General features: G+C 41.6%; 1 protein-coding gene across 5 annotated transcripts in view; it reads right to left on the reverse strand.

Annotated features, from left to right (window-relative positions):
• EFR3A (EFR3 homolog A) overlaps positions 1 to 24,997 on the reverse strand; it is a 191,612-nt gene that overhangs the window by 118,445 nt on the left and 48,170 nt on the right. For 4 of the 5 annotated variants that reach the window (XM_048841671.2, XM_048841670.2, XM_048841669.2 and 1 more), the window contains 3 exons: positions 6,258 to 6,334; positions 3,223 to 3,350; positions 2,022 to 2,172 (listed from right to left, as the gene is read on the reverse strand). In XM_048841671.2, coding sequence (XP_048697628.2) covers positions 2,022 to 2,172; positions 3,223 to 3,350; positions 6,258 to 6,334 — 356 coding nt within the window. Of the gene's footprint in view, positions 1 to 2,021; positions 2,173 to 3,222; positions 3,351 to 6,257; positions 6,335 to 6,753; positions 6,896 to 24,997 lie in introns of all 5 variants that reach the window. The other variant, XM_075124937.1, reaches the window with a different exon arrangement.

A 24,997-nucleotide genomic window follows, 5' to 3' on the forward strand; every position in this document is an offset into this window, starting at 1 on the left:
ACGGTTTCTCTTGATACACTATTTTATAAAAAAAATTTTAAAGCTTTCCTCTTTCTAAGGGCTTCAGGAATAGGCTTCAAATACCTGCTGTCCTACTGTTCGTTTCACAGCATTGCTAATTATGTGGCAGTGTAATTAATTAGGTTCTTGTCTTCAAAATGGCTTTTTTAGACAAATCAATCTTCTACAGTTTAATGAACCATGAAGTTCAGGAAAGAGGAAAAAAGGAAGACATCATCATTTTAACATGTTCACAAATGTTCAAACATCTTCAGAGCCTATTCAAGTGATTTGTCCAGATCCATTCTTATGTAGAAGTTTAATAGAACTGAAGCAAAAGGTACCTACAATTCATAGCAGTTTAAATTTTACTAAAAGGTACTAAAAGCTAGAGTTAAAAGTTTCACAACTTTAAAGTATCAACAATAACACTCTCCTATAAATGTAAGAAATATAAAAGGCTTTTGGTTTTGTGGTGCATGATACACCTTCTATGGAGGACAGAAGAGGGGGTTATATCGTTCGGATGACTTCTCTCTCTCAGGCCTTGTCTACACTGCAAGCTTAAGTCTATGGAAGCCGCCTTAAATAGACATAATAAACAGATGTAATAATCGATACTACCAGGTCCCTTCCACTGACCTAAGTTGCCTGTAAAAGCAATTTCATTACTCCACCTCTTAATTTGATATTGATGGGTCAACAGAGAGGTAGCGCAGACACACCTTTGTGTAGTTTGACTCAAATGGCCCCCAGGAGGTGTCCCACAATGCTCCGCTGTGACTGCTCTGGACATCATTTACAACTTCACTGCTCAGCTGCTAGGCATTGATTCTGCCCAAGACATCCCATTTATACCATGAGCTGCATGCGATTCACAGTGGTGACCCCACTACACCCCCAGAAACACAGTGTGGACATCTCCCAGGAGTATGAGTCCTGGGCCACCACAGGCAACAACAAGGACAACATTTTGGAGGAGGAGAAGCGAGCCCAGAGGATTTCACTCTCCGAGAAACTGGACATGGAGAGCATCCCAGAGGAGCCACACAGGAAAAGATGCTGCGGATTATGAAGGTCCAATCAGAGATGTTGAGATATCTGGTTGAGCTTCAAGAAAAGCAGATTGAGGCTAGACTCCATCTGGAGGCCTTGCAGAACTGCCTGGAAGCATCACCCTGTTCACAATACCCCTACCCCAAATGTTCCAGGAGGCAGGGGGGAATTCAGCATCCGTTCCACTCAACGCCAGGGGAGGACGCACAGAACTAAAGGAGCCCATTCCTTGGGCTTTGCTTTCGAAAAACAATCTGACTTGCTTGGTTTCTCCCCGATCAATTTTATCAGTCAGACTTAGTTTCCTGTTCTGTTTCTTTGTGTGTATACAATAAAAGTAAACACTTTCAGAAAGAAAGGTTCTTCGTTTATTTTAATCATGGGGGTTTGGGCTGGGTACAGGAAAATCGATGCAATGGAGGGGATGGTAAGGGAAAGCAGAATGCAGATAACCGGCAAATATTACTGTGGCTCATTACTGAAACGGGCTTTCAAAGCCTCCCAGAGATGAAGAGGTCCTTGCTGGGCTCTTGTTGCCCTGGTATCTGGCTGTTCAAAATTAGCTGCCAAACTATCTGTCTCCATGCCCCACGCCTGTGGAAACTAAGCAGAATCTACTTTACAGTGAAAACAGAGGAAGACTGGATGGACCCCGTAAATGGAAAAAGACCAAATAAAATTAGTTGTATTCATGAGTAAGGCATTCACCTCCAACTTTTACTATGAAAATCATTTTATACTTTTAATAGGATAAATATCCATAGATAAGGATTATTTTGACAGTTAAGCTGCTTATAGATACATTCATATAGGTCATACAGGAACTAAGTACATGCAATCTCAGGCTTTCATTATGTTTTTTCCTTCGATTGTCATGCCAGATGTTCAGCTGGAATTCAGTCTCTCACCACCTCCAATCTTCTATGAACTTGATTCAGATTTGGGTTAGCAAACTGTTTACTCACTGAATTGGTTCCAAGAACTTGCAGCTTTGGTTCCCCTGACTCTAGCAGCTTGGCCACCATCTGAAGGAAACTTTCCACAAATGGTTTAATGCTTTGAGAATGGCAAGCCATTAAAAGTTGGTCCAGTGCCTCCATGGCAATTAAAACATACCTGAAAGCAAATGGAGAAGAGATCCATACAGATGCACATTGTGTCATATTTACCTTGGCCCAAACTTTTACATGCTTTTATTTAAGCCCATATTACAAAAACTAAAAAAAAAAAAAAAAATCTATATGTCAGATAGGTGTAAGGCACATCACCTTAATATTCTCCACTTATTTCAGAAGTATATTTTTCAAAACAAATCAAAGCAGGTAAAGATTCCTTGGTATTCCTGTAGAAATATTTTTTAATCTTATTTTTCCTACTTTTTATTTTATATTAAAGGCACCACTCTTCCAGTCAGTAGAGGGCTTTCAGCCTACCAAAATCCCAGTATGACAAGACAGCAATGTATCTAAACTTCCATAGTTTAAGAAGACATCTCAATCTACACAGAGCGTGTTAGTGAGAGAGAAGAGTGCTGATCAGGAGATGTGTTTACTGTCACTCACATACTGACCGTTTCCATAAAAAAAATCCGTAGTTGTTTTTACATCTTTATCTTCAACAATAACTGCCAGGCAGCAACATTCTCTTCCAATTCCATGTGTTGTCTGTTTCATTTTTTTAATCTCTTAACTTTATGGTCTCTTCCTATCTCTATTTTCATTATATATTCCTCTCCCCTATTCCCTCTTTGGGAAAATACAGGAAAGACCATTTTCAACCTGTTCCCCTGGGGTCAGGAGGATTAATTTAGCTCAAGTATTAAGGACAATCACCTGTGAAGTCGGACAATTAGCTTATATAACAATTATAGCTCCAACAGAAGAACTGAAGGATATATTAAAAGAAAACACTCTTAGTATACTGGTAAATATGTCCTGCTGAGTCTAGAAGTTTGATTTGTAAATCCAGGTCATTTTCACATCCAACATTACCTATAACTTCATAATTCACTTTACTTTCAATATATTTTGGCTATCCCCTGCCCAGCAGCATGAACAATATCCAAGGTTCTGACTCTATATGTCTTGTAGACTGAACCAGAATAATGATGGGGAAAAAACAGCTAACTTTCAGCTTCAGTATTTATGCAGTGACCGAATCCCTTACCCATAGCGATGTCTCACAACATCTCTGCTCAGTCTCTCTGCTAGGTAAGCTCCAATTCGATCCAGCTTCTCTGGTGCAGAAACTGCATAGAAAGTCAACTTCTCCATATCAGCTTTAACAAGACCATCCTAGGAATATCACAAAGATTGTTGTTTTAATTCATAGTAATAGTTTTAAGCTTCTGAAGTATCTTTCACTTTTCCAATTCAAATCACAGGTTTGGGGCTAATACAAAGTAGAATATGCCATTTTGCTAGAATATGTTAAATTATTCATTAACAAGCTTGTCCAGGGCCTAAAATACATAAATGGCAAAGTAAAAGATTAAGCCCAGTACTTCTCAGAGAAGTGTGCGGTCAGTGTTCCCCCTTCCTTCTAACAGAGGCAGATTATAGGTGAGCTGTGACATCTTTCTTCAGACATACTATTTTTCCAAAGTCCAATTTCTGTTACTTAAGTAAGAGTCCTTCAAAAAGCCATTAATTACTTCAATAAAACACTTCAGAAGTGAGTGTGTCACGTTAATCCTTTCAGGCTAAAATTGTTTTTATATAACTGAAATTGCAGTCTAAATGTTTCATTGCTCCAATATCATGCCTTAACAGTTCTGACTCTTCTCTGTACAAGGCCACTGCTTTCATATTTGTCTGTATTACAGCTGGTGTTTAAGGAGCTGAAGCCATCTGATATTTCTAACTATCAAAGTACCAGCTACAGTTATTGACATACAAAGAGCACTCAGCATTATCACAGGTTAATTTTTTTTCTTAATTTTTTTCAATGGAAAAAGGGTTATTCACGAATTATTTTTTCCCCAAAGCTTTTTGTCCAGTTCTCTCACTGACATCAAGGTAAAAGTCTAGCCGCTATCAGGGTCTCAGCCCCTTCAACCAGAAGCTTCAGTCCTCTTCCACTAGAGTAACATTTTTAAAATTGTGGTTCCTTTTTGTACACCAGCATCAGCTTCAAGGGGAGCATGACCTGATCATTGTGCAGGAATTTTTCTTCACTTCTTCCACACTTTGATAATTTCATATTTAAATAAATTGGAGAATATAGGGATCAATAACTATGGAAGAACATACAGTAATGGTGATTAGATATGCCACATTATAACCCTGAAAGTGATAACTACATTCCTGCAGTGCTACTGGTGCAGTAAGTTGTACTCTTGTTAAAGTCCCCTTTCCTGGCTGCGTCACTGATCTGTGATTGTCTACTATCATCCAACTTATTTTACACTATAAAGCAGTTTAACCGGCAGTTCAGCAAACAGCATAGTTTTTAAACAATATTTCAGATTCATTAATTCAAAACTCACAATTTAAGTCAAATATTAATTATATAAAAGAAGAGTATTTTCTCTCAAAGTCTCACAAGAATGATTAACTTATGTGTGAACAGTCACAGGAGAAAATGTCCATGATATATTAAATGAATCATTAGAAAAAGAAAAATCTTTAGTATCAAGATGTCCCAGAGGTCTAAAGAGATCACAGTTAGATGCCATGCAATAATTAACATTTTACCATGCAAAATTAGGCCTACCACCATCTGCAGTGTCATACATTGTGGGCTGGACAATATCCTGCCCTCCCTCACCTTGTGCACCGACCAGCACAATAGGAAAGTCTGATGGATTGCTGCAACAGGGCTGCTTTTGAGAGCACACACAGCACTAGTAAGGCTAGTACAATTTTAGATGTTCAGAAACGTTTCTCTATAGAAGCATAGGCGCCGACTCCATGGTGCTCAAGGGCTGGAGCACCCAAGGGGAAAAACTGGTGGGTGCTCTGCACCCACCGGCAGCCAAGCTCCCCGCCCCAGCTCACCTCACCTCCTCCCCTGAGCGCACCACATCTCCACTTCTCCTCCCAGCGCTTGCCGCCACAACACAGCTGTTTCACAGCGTAACAAGCTGTGGGAGGCAGGGGGGAGGAGTGGGAACGCGGCACGCTTGGGGAGGAGGCGGGGAAGAGGCAGGGTCGGGGCGGGGATTTGGGGAAGGAGTCCAATAGTAGTAGGGAGGGGGCGGAGTTGGGGCCAGGACTTTGGGGAAGGGGTTGGAATAGGGGTGGGCTGGGAGTCGAGCACCCACCGGCACCAGGAGAAGTTGGTGCCTATGTATACCACTAGTACCAAAACTTGTTTAAAGAAGTATTTGGTTTCTATGACTGTATATAGAAAACAGACCATCAGTATCACCCTCTCGAAGGTAGACAGAATTTATTTCTGAATGACTATTTTCTCTGAAAAAAAAATCCATGCTTTGAAGATATCAGATCCACAGAAAAGAACAACTCTCCCCTGCAGCCGATATTTTACAAAACTTAGGTAGCTAGCACACAGTGATAATAGTGGACCTTCTAGGAAGAACACACATGCCGCACGTTCTGCCTCATATATATGCCAGTCCTACACACACAACTCCAAACTGTTCATAGCCTTCATTTTTAAGAAAAAAGAAAAAGGTAGTACAAATCTGGTAAGACATTGAAAGTGATCTTCCACCATTTAAAGAAACTCTGGATTAGTTTCAAACATTCAGCTGCATTAGATATTTAGCATCATCAGTACTTAACACTCAGGAAGGAACTATATTTTCAAGTAACATGGCATGAAAGAGTTTGTACTATGTGGATCCAAATGAAGTCACAATAAACCAATACATATGGACAACTAAAGATGAAAAACAATTGGCTCATCATCCATTGGTTAAACCAAACTATATACTTCAAAAAGACAGAAAACTAAGAAGTGCTAGGCACACAGAGAAAAGCAAATATGTTCAAACTTGTGGTCATATCTGAATAAAAATTCTGTTTAATATTTGTGGTCCAAACGGTTGGATCACAATTTTGCAGATTTCTCTCTTACTGAAGAATGCTCTGGCAGATTAAAATTTGAATGCCTTTCGTTCTCCAAAAAGTATGTTAAAAGTTACAAAATATTACTATTTCTGTTACAATAATATTTTAGTAAATGAAGATTCAAATTAAGAATTCTGGTTAAAGTTTAATTAAACCATTGCTTACTTTGGGGTCTTCGGGGAATATGTTATCCACCAGACGTTTGTAACGAGGGCGCAAAGCAGCACAGCAACAGCATACTCCTGGAAAAACATTTGCCAAAAAACAAAAAAACAGGTTATTAGAAGGTGAATGTTTTAGAAGCTGTATAGAGTCATTTAAGAGAGGAAGAGTACAAGCAGATGTTACGTGGAGAGACCCAGGTCATCGGTGAGACCAAACCTGGGACCTCTGAAGCTTAGTGCATGAACCTCTACTATATGAGCTAAAAGAAACATGGCTCTTCGCTAATGCTGTAGCAGACTCAATCTCTATGTAGCCTTCATGCCACTACAGGGGGACAGAGCACCATACCCAGGAGGTATGTAGGTTACACATACAGGGAAGAAGTTAAAGGGTAACTATACTCTGCAACCTCACTTTCTAGAAAAAGGTCATTTGTGGAAAGAGAGTTAAAACAAACAAAAATTAAATATTATAATATAGCTAATTTTTTGCACACCTTCCCATGTTTTCCTTAGGAAGCAGTATCTGTCAGAAAGATAACAGGCAACAATTCCACCAGAAGATGATGTGCACTGGCATAAAGACTTGTAGAATATGGGCCTATCCTACTCCAGGGCCTGAAAGTTAAAAACTTCCATCTGTAGAAGTGGGACAAGACACATAACATCTGGGTTAAACAGCGGCAGTCAAGCAGCGAAACCACCTCCTCACAGTAACATCTTGATCTGCTGCCAGGAGGGAGCATTGGCAGTTTCCTCCCTAAATCTGCCTTTTAGAACTGCAGTTTTTCCTCCAACAGCCAGTAAGTGAAGGAGTGGACCGTGGGGAAAGTTAGAACCTCCTACACTCACAGATGAAAGCATCTCCAGGAGAAGCAGAGAGATTACAACTAGCAGCTATTATCTCTGCAGCAGGAGAGGGAAGCTACTCAGCTAGGGGGGCAAATTCCACTATTCACCACTTTTTCAGCCCCAGTGCAGTTGACCCCCAAAGACTGAAAGGAAGAATATGATATTTTTCCGCATTCCCAGGTTATAAGGGCTTGTCTACACTTACATTTTATAGCGCTCTAACTTGCAGACTCAGGGGTGTGAAAAATCACCCCCCAAGCACAGCAAATTTGAGAGCTTTAAAGCGCTAGTGTGAACAGTGCTCAGAACTATTCCCCTCATGGAAGTGGATTATCAGGAGCGCTGGGAGAGCTCTCTCTCAGCACTCACGCGTGACTAGAGTAGACATAGCCTAAGACAGGTGCTGTTCTTCCCTACCATATCCCCAATCATCAAGCCACTATTTTATAAAATAAATATTCTAGTATTACTACATATTTAGTATCCCTTCCTAAAGTTTATGGCAAAACATACTTAAATATTTTTATATTTCAGGATTTACTGCAATTCCTTTGTTATTAGGGAACAGATACTGTCCTCCTGTTTGTCTGAAGACTTTTAGTGCATGTTACATGAAAATACAACAGGGAACTGTTACACTCTGTATCCCATATGACACCCTGTACCTTATAATCACCACTTTTATATGGTTATATATTTTGTATAGGGCTGTCAAGCGATTAAAAAATTAATCGTGATTAATCGCGCAATTAAAAAAAATTTGATTAATCACACTGTTAAACAATAGAATACCATTTATTTAAATATTTTTGGATGTTTTCTACATTTTCAAATATATTGATTTCGATTATAACACAATACAAAGTGTACAGTGCTCAATTTATATTCATTTTTATTACAAATATTTGAACTGTAAAAAACAAAATAGTATATTTCAATTCACCTAATACAAGTACTGTAGTGCAATCTCTTTATAATGAAAATTGAACTTACAAATGTACAAAAAAAACTGCATTCAAAAATAAAACAATGTAAAACTTTAGAGCCTACAAGTCCACTCAGTCCTACTTCAGCCAATCGCTCGGACAAACAAGTTTGGTTAAAATTTGCAGGAGATGGCACTTCTTGTTTACAACATCACCTGAAAGTGAGAAGAGGCGTTCACACGGCACTATTGTTACTGGCCTCATAAGATATTTACATGCCAGATGCACTAAAGATTCATATGTTCCTTCATGCTTCAACTGCCATTCCAAAAGACATGTGTCTATGCCAATGGTGGGCTCTGCTCGATAACAATCCAGAGCAGTGTAGATTGACATGTTCATTTTCATCATCTGAGTCACATGCCACCAGCAGAAGGCGGATTTTCTTTTTTGGTGGTTCAGGTTCTATAGTTTCCGCATGGAAGCGTTGCTCTTTTAAGACTTCTAAAAGCATTCTCTACACCTTGTCCCTCTCACATTTTGGAAGGCATTTCAGATTCTTAAACCTTGGGTCCAGTGCTGTATCTATCCTTAGAAATCTCACATTGGTACATTCTTTGTATTTTGTCATATCTGCTGTGAAAGTGTTCTTAAAGCAAACACGTGCTGGGTCATCATCCGAGACTGCTATAACATGAAATATATGGCAGAATGCAGGTAAAACAGAACAGGAGATATACAATTCTCCCCCAAGGAGTTCAGTCACAAATTTAATTAACGCATTTTTTTTTAACAAGCATGTCCTCTGGGATGGTGGCCCAAGCATGAAGGGGCACATAAATGTTTAACATATCTTGCAACGCTGGCTACAAAAAAGTGCCATGCAAATGCCTGTTCTCACTTTCAGGTGACACTGTAAGTAAGAAGCAATCAAAAGTATCTCCGGTAAATTTAAACAAACTTGTTTGTCTTAGGCCTGGTCTACAGTACGCGGTTATTTTGGAATTAGCCGAGTTACCTCGAAATAAAACTGGTTCCGTCCAGACGACCAAACCAGTTTTTTCGATTTAAAGGGCTGTTTACTCCGATTTCTGTACTCCACCTCGGCAAGCAGAGTAGCGCTAAAATTGAGATTGCAGTTCCGGGTTATGGGTACTGTAGATGCAATTCGACGATATTGGCCGCCGGGAGTTATCCCAGAATGCTCCCTTGTGAACATTCTGGACAATACTCTGAACTCCTATGCACTAGCCAGGTAGGCAGTAAAAGCCCCAGGAACTTCTGAATTTCCTGTTTGGTCCCCATCAGCACAAGTGACCATCAACACAGTCCACCATTACAGGCGACCATGCAGAGTCCACCATCTCAAGAGACCACACAGTCCCAGATTCGCAGACGAGCTCCAGCATGGTTCAAACTGGAGGTTCTGGATCTCATTGCATGTTGGGGAGACGAATCTTATGGCAGAACTACATTCCAAAAAAAAGGAACGCAAATACGTACGCTAAAGTCTCCAGGGCCATGATGGAAAGACGCTAGTCCAGGGACACAGAACAGTGTCGTACAAAAATCAAGGAGCTCAGGGCAAGCGTACCAAAAAGCCAGGGAGGCATACAGGCGCTTTGGGTCACAGCCCCATACATGCCGCTTTTACCATGAGCTGCATGCAATTATGGGTGGTGACGACACCACTACCCCACCACTGTCCATGGACACCTGCAGGGGGGAGTAGCACGGAGCGAGGAATATGACTTTTTGGTGAACAAAGAGGAGGAGGAGGACAGTGCACAGGCAGCAAGTGGGGAATCTGTTTTCCCCCCTACCCAGAAACTACTCTTAACGCTGGAGCCAATAGCCTCCCCCAACTCCCAAAGCATGCTCCCGGACCATGACCCTGGAGAAGGCACTTCCAGTGAGAGAGAGCTTGATCAGAGCCACGAGGTGGGGGGAAACCCAGTGGCACTGGGCTGTTCACGTTTAGTTTAAAGGGCTCATCCCTGCTCAGAGCCTCATCGGAGCCCCGCGGTGGGAGGGGAGTGTCGGGGCGGGGGAGGGTGTTGTGTGATGCGATCATCCCAGAGAGCCCGCAGGCTGCCTGTGAGCTGAATTCTGTTGCCTGGCCGCTGCCTGCGAGCTGAATTCTGTTGCCTGGCTGCATGTGATGGCTTACTCACACCAATGTGGCAGGCACTTCAGTATAAGAGGCAAAACGAGACCTTGTACAGAAAGAACATGTGCTGTGTACTATGAATTGCCTGTTTCACTGAGAAACAGTGTCCCCTTTGCTCTTTAAAATGTATCTTAAAATACTATCCTCCCTTTTCCTCCTCCTGCAGCAGGTGCAAATGTTTCAATGTGGCTCCTATCTACTCCATCCCAGAGGCTGGTCCAGATTAGAAGGCAGAAAAAACTAACTCGGGATGACACATTTGCCAAGATTATGCAGTCCTCCCACACTGATAGGGCCCAGTTGAATGCGTGGAGGCAAACAATTGCGAAGTCATGTAAAGCATTACATGAATACGAAGAGAGGAGTGATGTGCGCAATGAGAGCAGGCAAGATGCTATGGTCAGGCTCATGGGGGAGCAAACTGACATGCTCCACTGTATGGTGGATCTAATGTGGGAAAGGCAGCAAGACCACAGACTGCCGCTGCAGCCCCTGAATAACCGCCCTCCCTCCTCCCCAAGTTCCATAGCCCCCTCACCCAGACACCCAAGAACACGGGGGGAGGGGAGGGGCAGGCTACGGGAACCCACACAGTCAACTCCAGAGGATTGCACAAGCAGCAGAAAGCTGGCATGTCCTAAATTCTGACTTGGGTTAGGGGGGAGGAGGAGGAGGGAAGGACAAGTCCAGAAACCAATACCCCCCTCCCCTGTCTAGCTTCTGATTTCTCTCAATGTTTTGTGCAACAAATAATAAAGAACGGTTCTTAAACAATTGTGACTTTATTTCCTTATATATTATAGGGGGCAGGTAACTTTAAGAGAAACAAACAACTCTCACACCGTAGCCTGGCCAGTCATGAAACTGGCTTTCAAAGCTTCTCTGATGTGCAGCGCGCGCTGCTGCGCTCTTCTAATCGCCCTGTTTGGCTGTGCGAAACTGGACGCCAGGCGAGTTGCCTTAACCTCCCACCCCACCATAAACATCTCCCCCTTACTCTCACAGATACTGTGGAGCACACAACAAGCAGCAATTACAATTGGAATATTGGTTGTGCTGAGATCTAACCGAGTCAGTAAACTGCGCCAGCACACTTTCAAAAGTCCAAATGCACATTCTACCACCATTCTACACTTGCTCAGCCGAAAGCTGAACTGCTCCTTACTACTGTCCAGGGTGCCTGTGTATGGCTTCATGAGCCATGGCATTAAGGGGTAGGCTGGGTCCCCGAGGATAACTATAAGCAATTCAACATCCCCAACAGTAATTTTCTGGTCTGGGAAGTAAGCTCCTTCCTGCAGCAGTTCAAACAGACCGGAGTTCCTGAAGATGCGAGCGTCATGCACCTTTCCCGGCCATCCCACGTTGATGTCGGAGAAATGTCCCTTGTGATCCACCAGTGCTTGCAGCACCATAGAAAAGTACCCCTTGTGGTTTATGTACTGGTGCCCCGGTGTTCCGGGGCCAAGATAGGGATCTGCATTCTGTCTATCGCCCTGCCGCGGTTAGGGAAGCCCAGCACATTAAAGCCATCCACAATGGTCTGCACATTTCCCAAAGTAACTACCCTTGATAGCAGCTAGTCAATGATTATGTTGGCTAGTTGCAGCACAGCAGCCCCCACAGTAGATTTCCCCACTCCAAACTGATTCCCAATTGACCGGTAGCTGTCGGGCATTGCAAGCTTCCACAGGGCTACGGCCACTCGGTTCTCAGCTGTGAGGGCTGCTCTCATTTTGGTGTCTTTGCGCTTCAGGGCAGGGGACAGCAAGTCACAAAGTTCCATGAACGTGGCCCTACGCATACGAAAGTCTCTCAGTCACTGGGAATCATCCCATACATGCAACACTATGCAGTCCCACCAGTCTGTGCTTGTTTCCCGGGCCCAGAATCGGCGTTCCATGGCATGAACCTGGCCCAACAGCACCATGATCTCCCAATCGCCACATGCCGTGCCGTCTGTATCCATGTCCTCATCAATATAGTAATCGCGCAATCGTCACTTCCTCACCCGGTTTTACAGACACTGCACATACTGCTACATAATGCGCGAGGTATTTCCAATGGTCAAAACTGCAGTGGAGATCTGATTGGCTCCATGGCTATGGCGCCTGCATGGGTAATCCTGGAAAAAGGGCGTGAAATGTAGGAGAGCAGAGTGGCAGCAGAAGCTGTGCTGTTTGGCTCACAGTAGCTGAACAAAGGCTGAAAATGGTTGTCTTCTGTGGCTTTCACAGAGGTAGGAGCTCAGGACAGACAACATGGAGGAGCTCAGAAGCGTGGCAATAGCGGGAGAGCAGAGTTGGCAGCGGAAGCTGTGCTGCTTGGTTCACGAGTTGGCAGAGCAGAGTTGAGTTGGAGAGGTGGATTCATAGTAGCAGGAGAGCAGCGGTGCACCATCTGCTGAAAGCAGTATGGCGTCTGCACGTCAAAAAGGTGCAAAATGATTGTCTGCCATAGCTTTCTGATGAGACATACCCAGAAACACCGGTGAGAATGTTTTTGCCCCATCATGCACTGGGAGCTTAACTCAGAATTCCAATGGGCAGCGGGGACTACGGGAACTGTGGGATAGCTATCCACAGTGCACCGCTCCGACATTCGATGCTAGCCTTGGTACTGCGGACGCAATCAGCCGAAATCACGCGCTTTAGTGGGGACATAGAAGACCGAATGCATAAAATAGCTTCCGAAAACTCAAATAGAATAATTTCGAAATAATTGCATACTGCAGATGTACCCTTAGGAATTGGCTGAACAAGAAGTAGGACTGAGTGGACTTGTAGGCTCTAAAAAGTTTTACATTGTTTTGTTTGTGAATGCAGTTATGTAACAAAACAAAAATCTACATTTGTAAATTACACTTCCACAATAAAGAGATTGCACTACAGTACTTGTCTGAGGTGAATTGAAAAATACTATTTCTTTTGTTTGTCCTTTTTACAGTGCAAATATTAATAAAAATAATATAAAGTGAGCACTGTACACTTTGTATTCTATGTTGTAATAGAAATCAATATATTTGAAAATGTAGAAAAAATCCAAAATATTTAATAAATTTCATTTGGCATTCTATTGTTTAACCGTGCGATTAATCATGATAAATTTTTTTTAATCACACTTAATTTTCTGAGTTAATCGCATGAGTTAACAGCGATTAATCGATAGCCCTTATTATGTACAATGGATGCCTTGTGGGGTATCATTTGAAAACGCATAATCTACTGAACATTATTGTACGGTTGAAATATGTGTAGCAACAGTGTGTGTGAAGTTAAGGTTCTACTTTATGATTGTTACTGAAATATGTTTTAGCTCTGGGAAACGTCCATAGACTAGCTCCTCAGTGTCAACAAAGGACTGACCAAAGGTGTTAGAAAGCTATTAGCTACCTATGCATTGCCATCGGTGGGGACTGTAAACAAAAGATTTGCATGTCATCCCTGAAGACATGTTGAACTTCATATGAATTGTAAATTTCTTGTTCATACCTTCTGCATATGTGAAGGACTGATGCAGAGCACATACATCATGGAACTGCCTAACCCCATGACCCAGGAAGGACTTTGGCATATAAGAAGAGAGAACACAAAACACACAAACGACCTCTCCTCTTCACCTTACATCTCTCTGCTCATAACATCAATGAATACCTGAAGGACACTGAACTAAGGGGAGTGGTCCCATGCTGAAGGAAAATCCAGCCTGTGAACTAAGAACTGCAGAGGAGAAGTTCAGAGGAGAAGTCCAGAGGAGAAGCAAACAGAGGGAGTTTCCCTAGGGGGAGTTCTCACAGAGATCTTGCCTTTCAAGCTTCTGAGAGCAGGAAATAAAACATCTGAAGAAGCTCTTAGAAGGAAGACAACATGGATAGTGAGCAATTAGCTGTTGTGACCTGCATAGGATGTGCCATGTTTGTCTTTCTCCCAGAGGATAGAAGAGCCTTAGTCTGTATGAAGTGCACGCTGGTCTCCATTTGGAAGAGAAGGTTAAAGGACTAGAGACCCAAGTTTCAATCCTGCACTGCATCAGAGAAAATGAAGACTTTCTGGATAGAAGTCAGTGTTTGGTACTGCAGGGACAGCATGCTGAAGAATCGGAGAGGGCAGTGCAGAACAGAGAAGAAAATTGGCAGCATATGACCTCCAGAAGAAGAAAGAGGAGAACACATGTAGTCCCAAGGCAGACAGAGAAACAGTTTTCAGGCTTTCTGCACAGGTACTATGGCGGCGAATGGTTTGGAAGAGACATCTGAGGGAAGGGATCAGAAAGAGACCCCATCGACTGGAAGGCATGGGATACATTGTCCTTGGGATGGGGGTTCCACAATCACCACTCCCAAGAGAAGGAGATGGGTTGTAGTGGTGGTCGGGGACTCCCTCTTAAGGGGGATAGAGTCATACATCTGCCGTTCAGACTGCGAAACTCGAGAAGTGTGCTCCTTGCCTGCAGCTAGAATTCAGGATGTGGTGGAGTGTCTGCCAAGAAGATCAAGTCCTCGGACCACTACCCCTTCCGACTTTTCCACGTGGGCACCAATGATACTGCCAAGAATGACCTTGAGTGGGTAACTGCAGACTATGTGGCTCTGTGAAGAAGGATAAAAGGAGTTTGAGGCACAAGTCATGCTCTCGTCCATCCTCTCTGTTGGAGGAAAAGGCCCAGGTAAGGACTATCAAATTGTGGAAGTAAATGTGTGGCTACGCAGCTGGTGTTGGGAGAGATGGCTCTGGATTCTTCGACCATGGGATTCTGTTCCAGGAAGAAGGATTGCTAGGAAGAGATGGGATCCACCTAACAAAGAGAGGGAAGAGCATCTTCGCAGGCAGGCTTGCTAACCTAGTGCGGAAGGCTTTAAACTAGGTTCACCTGGGGATGGAGAGCTAAGCCCTGAGGTAAGTGGGAAAATGACAGAACAAGGAGCAATGGTCTCAAGTTGCAGTGGCGGAAGTTTACATTGGATATTAGGAAAAATTTTTTCACTGGGAGGATGGTAAAGCACTGGAATGGGTTATCTAGGGAGGTGGTCGAATCTCCTTCCTTAGAGGATTTTATGGTCAGGCTTGACAAAGCCCTGGATGGGGTGATTCAGTTGGGGATTGGTCCTGCTTTGAGCAGTGGGTTGGACTAGATGACCTCCTGAGGTCCCTTCCAACCTTGATATTCTATGATTTTATGGGATACCGGGAGGAAACACAAGGAGGAAGGTGCAACGGGGAGGCCTCCTGATTCATACCGAGAAAGTAGGGCAATCGGCCAGTTATCTTAGGTGCCTGTAGAGGAATGCAAGAAGCCTGGGAAACAAGCAGGAAGAACTGGAAGTCCTGGCACAGTCAAGGAACTATGATAATAGACTGGAATAATAGAGACTTGAGGGGGTAACTGTTCAGGAAGGACAGGAGGGTGAGAAAAGGTGGAGGAGTTGCTCTGTATGTAGGAGAGCAGTATGAAACTGGAAAAAAGCCTGTTGAGAGTTGTTGAGTTAAGTTTAGAGTTAAGAGTAACAAAGGTGAAGACGTGAGGTCATCTGCTATCGACCACCAGACCAGGAGGTTGAGATAGACTAGGCTTTCCTCAGACAACTAACAGAAGTTTTCAGATCGCAGCCCCTGGTTTTCAGGGGGGACTTCAATCACCCTGACATCTCGGAGAGCAATACAGCAGTACACAAACAATCCAGGAAGTTTTTGGAGTGTTGGGGACCATTTCCTGGTGCAAGTGCTAGAGGAACCAACTAGGGGCCATGCTCCTCTTGACTTCCTGCTCACAAACAGGGAAGAATTGGTAGGGGAAGTAGAAGTGGGTGGCAACCTGGGCAGTAGTGACCATGAGCTGGTCGAGTTCAGGATCCTGACAAAAGGAAGAAAGGAGAGCAGCGTACTTCAGAAAAGCAGACCGACTCCCTCAGGGAACTGATGGGCAGGATCCACTGGGAGGCTAATATGAGGGGGAAAGGAGTCCAGGAAAGCAGGCTGTATTTTAAAGAAGCCTTATTAAGGGCACAGGAACAAACCATCCCGATGTGCAGAAAGAATAGCAAATATGGCAGGCGACCAGCTTGGCTTAACAGAGAAATCTTCGGTGAGCTTAAACACAAAAAGGAAGCTTACAAGAAGTGGAAACTTGGACAGATGACTAGGGAGGAGTATAACAATATTGCTTGAGCATGCAGGGGTGTAATCAGGAAGGCCAAAGCACAATTGGAGTTGCAGCTGGCAAGGGATGTGAAGGGTAACAAGAAGGGTTTCTATAGGTATGTTAGCAACAAGAAGGTGGTCAGGGAAAATGTGGGACCCTTATTGAGTTAGGGGGAGGCAACCAAGTGACAGATGATGTGGAAAAAGCTGAAGTACTCAATACTTTTTTTCCTTGGTCTTCACAGACAAGGTCAGCTCCCAAACTACTGCACTGGGCAATACAGTATGGGGAGAGGTGAACAGTCACCAGTGGTGAAAAAACAGGTTAAGGACTATTTAGAAAAACTGGACATGCACAAGTCCATGGGGCTGGATGCAATGCATCCGAGGGTGTTGAGGGAGTTGCCTGATGTGACTGCAGAACCATTGGCCATTATCTTTGAAAAATCTATGGTGATCGGGGGAGGTCCCAGACTATTGGAAAAAGGCAAATGTAGTGTCCATCTTTAAAAAAGGGAAGAAGGAGAATCTGGGGAACTATAAACCAGTCAGCCTCACCTCAGTCCCTGGAAAAATCCTGGAGCAGGTCCTCAAGGAATCCATCTTGAAGCACTTGGAGGAGAGGAAGGTGATCAGGAACAGTCAACATGGATTCACCAAGGGCAAGTCATGCCTGACCAACCTGATTGCCTTCTATGATGAAAGAACTGGCTCTGTGGATATGGGAAAAGTGGCACACATGATATACCTTGACTTTAGCAAAGCTTTTGATACGGTCTCCCACAGTATTTTTGCCAGCAAGTTAAAGAACTGTGGATTGGATGAATGGACTATAAGGTGGACAGAGAGCTGGCTAGATCATCGGGCTCAACGGATAGTGATCAACAGCTCGATGTCTAGTTGGCAGCCAGTATCAAGCAGAGTGCCCCAGGGGTCAGTTTTGTTCAACATCTTCATTAATGATCTGGATGATGGGATGGATTGCACCCTCAGCAAGTTCACAGATGACACTAAGCTCAGGGGGAGGTAGATTAGCTGGAGGGTAGGGATAGAGTCCAGAGTGACCCAAACAAATTGGAGGATTGGGCCAAAAGAAATCTGATGAAGTTCAACAAGGACAAGTGCAGAGTCCTGCACTTAGGATGGAAGAATCCTATTCACTGCTACAGGCTGGGGACCGACTGGCTCAGTGGCAGTTCTGCAGAAAAGGACCCGGGGATTACTGTGGACAAGAAGCTGGATATGAATCAACAGTGTGCCCTTGTTGCCAAGGCGGCTAATGGCATATTGGGCTACATTACTAGGAGCATTGCCATCAGATTGAGGGAAGTGATTATTCCCCTCTATTCAGCACTGGGGAGGCCACATCTGTAGTACTGCATCCAGTTTTGGTTCCCCCACTACAGAAAGAATATGGACAAATTGGAAAGAGTCCAGCGGAGGGCAACAAAAATGATTAGGGGACTGGGGCACATGATTTATGAGGAGAGGCTGAGGGAACTGGGCTTATTTAGTCTGCAGAAGAGAAGAGTGAGGGGGGATTGATAGCAGCCTTCAACTACCTGAAGGGGGGTTCCAAAGAGGATGGAGCTAGGCTATTCTCATCTGGTGGCAGATGACAGAACAAGGAGCAGTGGTCTCACGTTCAAGTGGGGGAGGTCTAGGTTGGATATTAGGAAAAACTATTTCACTAGAAGGGTGGTGAAACACTGGAATGGGTTACCTAGGGGAGGTGGTGGAATCTCCATCCTCAGAGGTTTCTAAGGCCTGGCTTGACAAAGCCCTGTCTGGGATGATTTAATCAGTCCTGCTTTAGGCAGGGGATTGGACTAGATCCGTGGTTCCTAAAGTGGGGTTTGTGAAATGTTACAGGGGGTTCTCCAGAAAAAATTCCCTAATGGCAGACAGAGCTGTCCCTAGGAGCCCTGGACAGCACGGAGCTAGCAGCCTGGAGCCCCTGGACTTCCAAGAGCTAAGCAGATCAAAGCAAGCATATCTATCACACTGAGGAGATTTAAACTTCAAGACTCTTTATAAGAAATGGAAAGGGAGGTGGATATTTTTTGCTGTTTTTAAAATTAAATAGGTACCTAGTACGGTTTTAAAAATTATTATGAAGAACAAGTTTAAGCTTTGATGTAACAGGTGTTGTTTGCCTGGACTGCTCAAGACCTGAATGCTTGTGTAGGAGGAACTCTTTGAGTTGACTTCTTAAATCCCTTCATGTTGTTTCACATCTGATACTCCTTGATGAAACATAGGAGCCTTGTCTTATAACAGGCTTATTCAAAGTGATATAAGCTACAAAAGTGAGATCTTGGAAGAGTGTTGCCGTTTTCATAATATAATAAAAATACTGTAATGATAAATAATAATTAATAGTGTGTAATAAGCATGTCATAAAAACAAACTTTATATTTCCAAGATCACTGCTTTTATAATTTATACTCAGGTAAAGGAGAAAATCCCTGGAAATATTCATTTTTCGGAGGGGGTTTGCGAGACTTGACATTTTATTGAAAGGGGTTCACAGGTTGTTAAAGTTTGGAAACCACTGGTCTAGATGACCTCCTGAGGTTTCTTCCAACCCTAATCTTCTATGATTCTATAACAACTGCCTGCAACATCTGGTGAAGTGAGAAAGCCATGTGCTTCAAATCTTACTTAGCTTGTTAAAGTTTAGAAATTCCACTGCATGTTTATTTTTTATTTCTTTTGCAACCAATTGTGACCTTTGTAACTTACCACATGTAAATCACTTAAAATCTATCTTTTTTTTAGTTAATAAACTTGTTTTACTCTTACCTAAACCATTGTGTTTGATTAAAGATTTCCCAAACACTTCAGTCAGGTCAACGGAACTCATGCATATTCATTACCCTTTGTTGATATGACAAATGAGTTTAGACAGTCCACTGAAGGTACAAGACATATTTCTGATGGGTGAGACTGGGACTGAGGGGCATGCAAGTGTCGCCCTGTACTTCTTTATGGATGGCTGGGCACAGCATTCATGTACTCAGCTAGGGAGTAACTTTACATGCTGGTAGCTGAGAGTGATCAGCACCTAGAGAGTTTTGTTATTCATGAGAAAAGCAGTGTAAAAAGCATCTCAGTCTGGAGAGCTGAGGAGACCCAACAGCTCATATTGCATCCTGGGGAAGGTCACAGGAACAACTATGTTAGATTCAGGTGACTGTTAAGGCCAGTTTAATATTCTGAAATACATATGTAATGCACTTTGATTGGGGCAACTATGTCATAAGTCAGACATTAACTTTACAGCAGATGATTTACTTATAATCTCATGCTCAAACAAGAATATTCCCACAGCCCAAACCAATACTCTTAATAACCAATAATTGTTAAGAGAAAAAAACAACTAAGAATATACTGCTGAAAGTATTTCTTTTCATGGTTAACAGAAAAGCATTCAGATACTTGTTCTGTTCTAAAGGTGTCATAATCCCTTTGTAAATACTTCAGAAACAGTAGGCGAACTTCTTGAGTACTGGGAAACACTGTGTCCTAGAAATGTCTTTGCCACTGTAAATTAGATTAAACGGGGGTTGGGGACGACGAGAAAAATGCAAACATCTCCAAACAAGACAATAAATTGCACCAGAACTGCTCCATTTATTGCCTTATCTTGGCTCTGAATTATCCTTTCACAATACAAGGAAGGGGCATATTATTGTATGTGTATACACACACTTCATACTTACATCTGTAAATTACAGTAAGCAATAAAATTAATCTGATATTTAGTAGCCGATTAATTATTCTGTGAATGCAATATGCAAACCAAGATATACCAAGATGCTCCCTTCCCATCTGTCTATCGTTTGTAGGCTATTAAGACAACTACATGAAATTACACTTTTAAAAATGCCTGTTCCTCCATCTTCTTGCCACATTTCCATTGTCAATCACAGTATGACAACGTTCTACTCAGATATATCAAAAGATTCTTAGAGTAAAATATGCAGTCTCTCTTTAACATAATAAGCAACACACATCACATTTCCTGTTCATAAAGACAAGAGAATATGGGTTAGGTATAGTTCGCTTTTTTCCTGGGATTGAGCACAACCAGATTGTTCAAAGGAATAAAAACCTATTATAATTTACATGACAAGAAACAGCAATTAAAGTAATAATGCACATTTAAAACCAAAAATGGAATATAGCCAGCTAGCCATCTGGTACCTTCCTCTACCAGTGCAGATTTATTCCCTACAGTATTTTTAAGCACTTTATCCAATCTAATTTTAAGTATTCCGGAAATGGGTGAGATATGATGCGATTCCAACTCATTGGTCAAGTCCCAGATCCACAGTAGAGCAGCTTTGAAGCACAGGAGCTATTTAGAGGTAAGCTAATATTAGTAATTGTCTACAAAAATCAGTGGGAGCTTGCCTCTCAAAACTCAAAAACACAATACTTACTCAAATAGCAAGCAGTATAATGGGGTAGGAGGTGGTGAACACTTTAGAGGAGATTAGATATCTAACATCTAACACAAACATACAAAAACTTTGCTAAAGTAGTTGAGGTTGTTAAGCGAAAACAACACCCACGTTAAAACAAAACAGACTTAAGAATGTCTTGGTACTACCTTGACGACTGCAGTTCATTTGTTTGGGGGTAGGGGCAGTGTTTATGAGGGGATGGGGTGAAGGTTATATCTGTAGTTGTATGACTTTACTCAACATTTGGATCTCTATGCAACTGAGAAACCTGTGTCATTTTTAGCCATATTTATCATCCAACAAGACGTATGGGAGGTCAAAGTACAAGCTATCCACTGGTTTCAAACTCAATAACTGGTCAGGAATTTTCCACTCTTGCTTTCTACCAGTCAAGAGGAGCTGTAATAGATATACAACTCCTTGTCTAATTTTGCTGTATCCCTCTCCATTACAGATACTGTACAGCACTAGATACTGTTACCCTATCCACCTCTTCTCTCCCTCCTAATAATTAACTTTCCATTTGGGAAGGAAGAGCCGCATTCAATTTCAGTTATGCCTATTTTCTGACAATTTAATTAATTGGTTTTATCTTATGTAACTTGCAAACAACAATTGTGAAATTTACAACAATTTGTTTTTAAGCACTTGATCCTTCAGTCTACCTCCATGAGTCCTTTGATTGATTCATGAATACATAGTTGAAAACACAGTATAACAGATCATTTCCACAGATTGGGATGAGAACAAATATTACTTCACTCTTCCAAGATCTCACTATAGGACTGAGGAAAAACTTACTACATTTCACAAGAATCGTCCACAGCAAAATATCAACCAAGTAAATGGTTTATGTGATATTTTTTAAAAGGACATCTACAATTATCTTAAAGAAACCTGTTTTGTACAGTACAACATTTTGTAATATTTTATATTGATTAAAATAAGGGAACAAGACTGAATATGTAACAACTGGCTAAATCAGGTACATATTATAGAACACTAAAAATTTGAAGTAAAGATCATCATAAGCAAACTAGGGAAATGTGGTCGACATGAAATTACCATAAGGTGGGTGCACAACTGGTTAAAAGACAGTACTCAGAGTTATCAACAGTTCACTAGATACTTCCTCCCAGTTTGACAGTGGAGTCCCTCAGGGATCTACCCATTTTCATTAATGACTTGGATAATGGAGTCAACAACTGGATGCAGCTGTGAAAAAGGTATATATTGTGGGGTGTATTAACCAAAGTGTCATGTGTAAGGTATGGGAAGTAATGGTTCTGCTGTACTCAGCACCAGTGAGTCCTCAGATGGAGGTGAATGCCCAAGTCTGGGCACCACACTTCAGCAAAGATGTTGGAATGTTATAGGATTATTTTCCTAAATTAGAACAATTGCATAACTCATAGTAACTTAAGCAAAATAATTTGAGATTTATTTGAAATACAGATAAATACAGAAAACACTTTCTCAATACATATTTTCCATACAGCTATTACAGTGTTCACAATTAATGAAAATACTGTTCATTCCAGTAAAGACTTTCTTTTTTTTAATCTTTCACATACTTGTGTCCCTTTCTTCCATTTACTGTCAAAAAAAGCCAAATTAAAAGCTCATTACCAAAGGCAACTCTTCTACACCAAGAGCTACAACATCAAGCCTAAAAACAGTGTTTTTGACAATTGAAGCTATACAATCTGAATGTAAAATAACGGAGAGGATATGATCTTGACATTTATTTATGAGCTGCTTTGCTGACTCACTCTGGCAGCCAGACCATGTGAGCAATAGGACACAATTTCTGCCCTTGTGTGGTGAATATCCTCCCTGCACTGAATTTTGTTCAGCCAAACGAATTTGCCAAACTAAACATCAAGCTAAATCTCTGGTACAGTAGACTTGAAACATGTCGGTTTTACCTTTTTCCCCACTGCAGATTTCCCGTAGTATCTTTCAATTGTGTTATATTTACTACATGTTACCATCTATGCAACAGGAACAAAGAAAAAGATTCTGGCATGCTTTTGTGCCCTGAACTGGTTTGCTTATGGCAAAAAAAGTAGAATGGGAAAAATAATATTCATTAGCAAATCAATATATGGAACTTGAAGTTAGGTCAGTGGAAAAAACTGTATCAGTACATTATATTCCATGTAAAAGTCTTACACAGTAGATTAACACTAGCTTTAACATTTTCCTAGAATTCAAATATATGTCCTCTTGAATCAAGCTTTCATAGTCTACCTGTTAAGAATTTACAAAGAGTATTGTCTTTTTTTTTTTAAATAAAAAAGTATTCTACAAACCACACAGTGAGAAATGTTGCACATCACCAAAATAGTAAGTGATTTTTTCCCACCTACCCAAATGTATAAATGGACTTGGCTCCCATGCAGGATTGTAGTCATAGGTATTTTCCTGCTCAACTGTCGGAACTTGAAAATATTGCCTCATCCTGTATGCGAGGTTACTTTCCATGCATTCTATTCTTTTTAGCTGTCCTTTTTCAACAGTTCAGCATCTTTTCTGCTCAATTTAGCAGTATTCATGTAATGTACTAGAAGACACTAAACTTACCTAATTAGCTTTCCATGTGACATCAACATAAAGCTACCAAACACAAGACAACCCAAGTATCATATTCTGTTAACACCACCTACTGTAAACAGGATATATTATGAATGAGTTTACATGACCAGTCTCATTAAAATCAAACTTTCATGTAATGTATAGCCTTCCATTTCTATGAGAGATGACAGGAGAGAGAAACAGACTAGTTTTAGGAAAACCTCTGTTAATTCAGCTGCTGTATATCACTTTACAGTGGTAGTACCAAACTACCAATTTGGATTTCTTTTAGTATAATTAGCAAGTTTATCATATTTTTTAAATAAATTCCTGGCTAATAAGAAAGCCTTACAAAACAGACTTTTAAACAAGAATGTTAAACTTTAAGGACAGGGACACCTATTTAAAAGTCAGGAGACTAATCACATTAGAACTACCTGTATATAATACCTTATAGTTTAAGCAAAGGTGGTATATGGAACAGCTTCTATATGAGGGGCAATTAATAAGATTGGGACTTTACAGTTTAGAAAAGAGATGACAAAGGGGGGAGGATAAGATAGAGGTCTATAAAATTATGACTGGTGTGGAGAAAGTAAATAAGGATGTCTTATTTACTCGTTCTCATAACACAAGAACTAGGGGTCATCAAATGAAATTAATAGGCAATAGGTTTAAAACAAACAAAAGAAAGTATTTCATCACACAAGGCACAGTCAACCTGTGGAACTCTTTGCCAGAGGATGTTGTGAAGGCCAAGACTATTATAACAGGCTTCAAAAAAGTATCTTGTCTAGTGGGCATTACCCAGGTGTAACTACACATGTGGAATACAGATATGTAGTCAATATTCATAAACAAAAATGATATATGCACACAAATAGGATAATCATATTCAGCAAATCATAATATTTCCAATGGCACCTCACGACTGATCTTGCATAAAATACACTATAATTATGTCATAATCATAATATCATCACTGTGAAGAATATAGGGTGCAGTGTCACAAGGTCCATCAGTGGCTATTGGCCAGGATGGGCAGGAATGGTGTCCCTATCCTCTGTTTGCCAGAAGCTGGAAATGGGTGATGGGACGATCACTCTATGATTATCTGTTCCGTTCATTCCCTGTGAAGGACCTAGCACTGGCCACTGTTGGAAGACAGGATACTGGGCTAGATGGACCTTTGGTCTGACCCCATATGGCCATTCTTATGAGGGTACTACTAAATTAAAATCCATTATAAAGACTCTTCTCACAGATGCCTTGGTGCAGTGAAGACTGTTTGAGTAGAAATTCCACTTATGGTTAAATATTTAGAAGGGTTTTTTTTAAATGTATTCCTATGTCCTTGCATTCTTTTATCCTTTTGTCTCCCACATGATAGTCACTTGTGGCAGACTAAAAAACATCCACTGAAGTGTTTTTAGAAGCCCCTTCAAAACTATTATAAAATCTACCCATGCCAGATTTGAACGGTATTCTAATTATTGACTACTCAGGTTTTACAGAGTAAAAATACTGAACTGCATGGGGATTGCAGCTTAGTTTATCCAAAAAGCTGACCACATGCATTATATTTTGCATTATATTGCAAATCAAAA

Source organism: Caretta caretta, chromosome 2 (assembly GCF_965140235.1).
Source record: "Caretta caretta isolate rCarCar2 chromosome 2, rCarCar1.hap1, whole genome shotgun sequence".
In the NCBI taxonomy this organism is placed as follows: Eukaryota; Metazoa; Chordata; order Testudines; family Cheloniidae; genus Caretta; species Caretta caretta.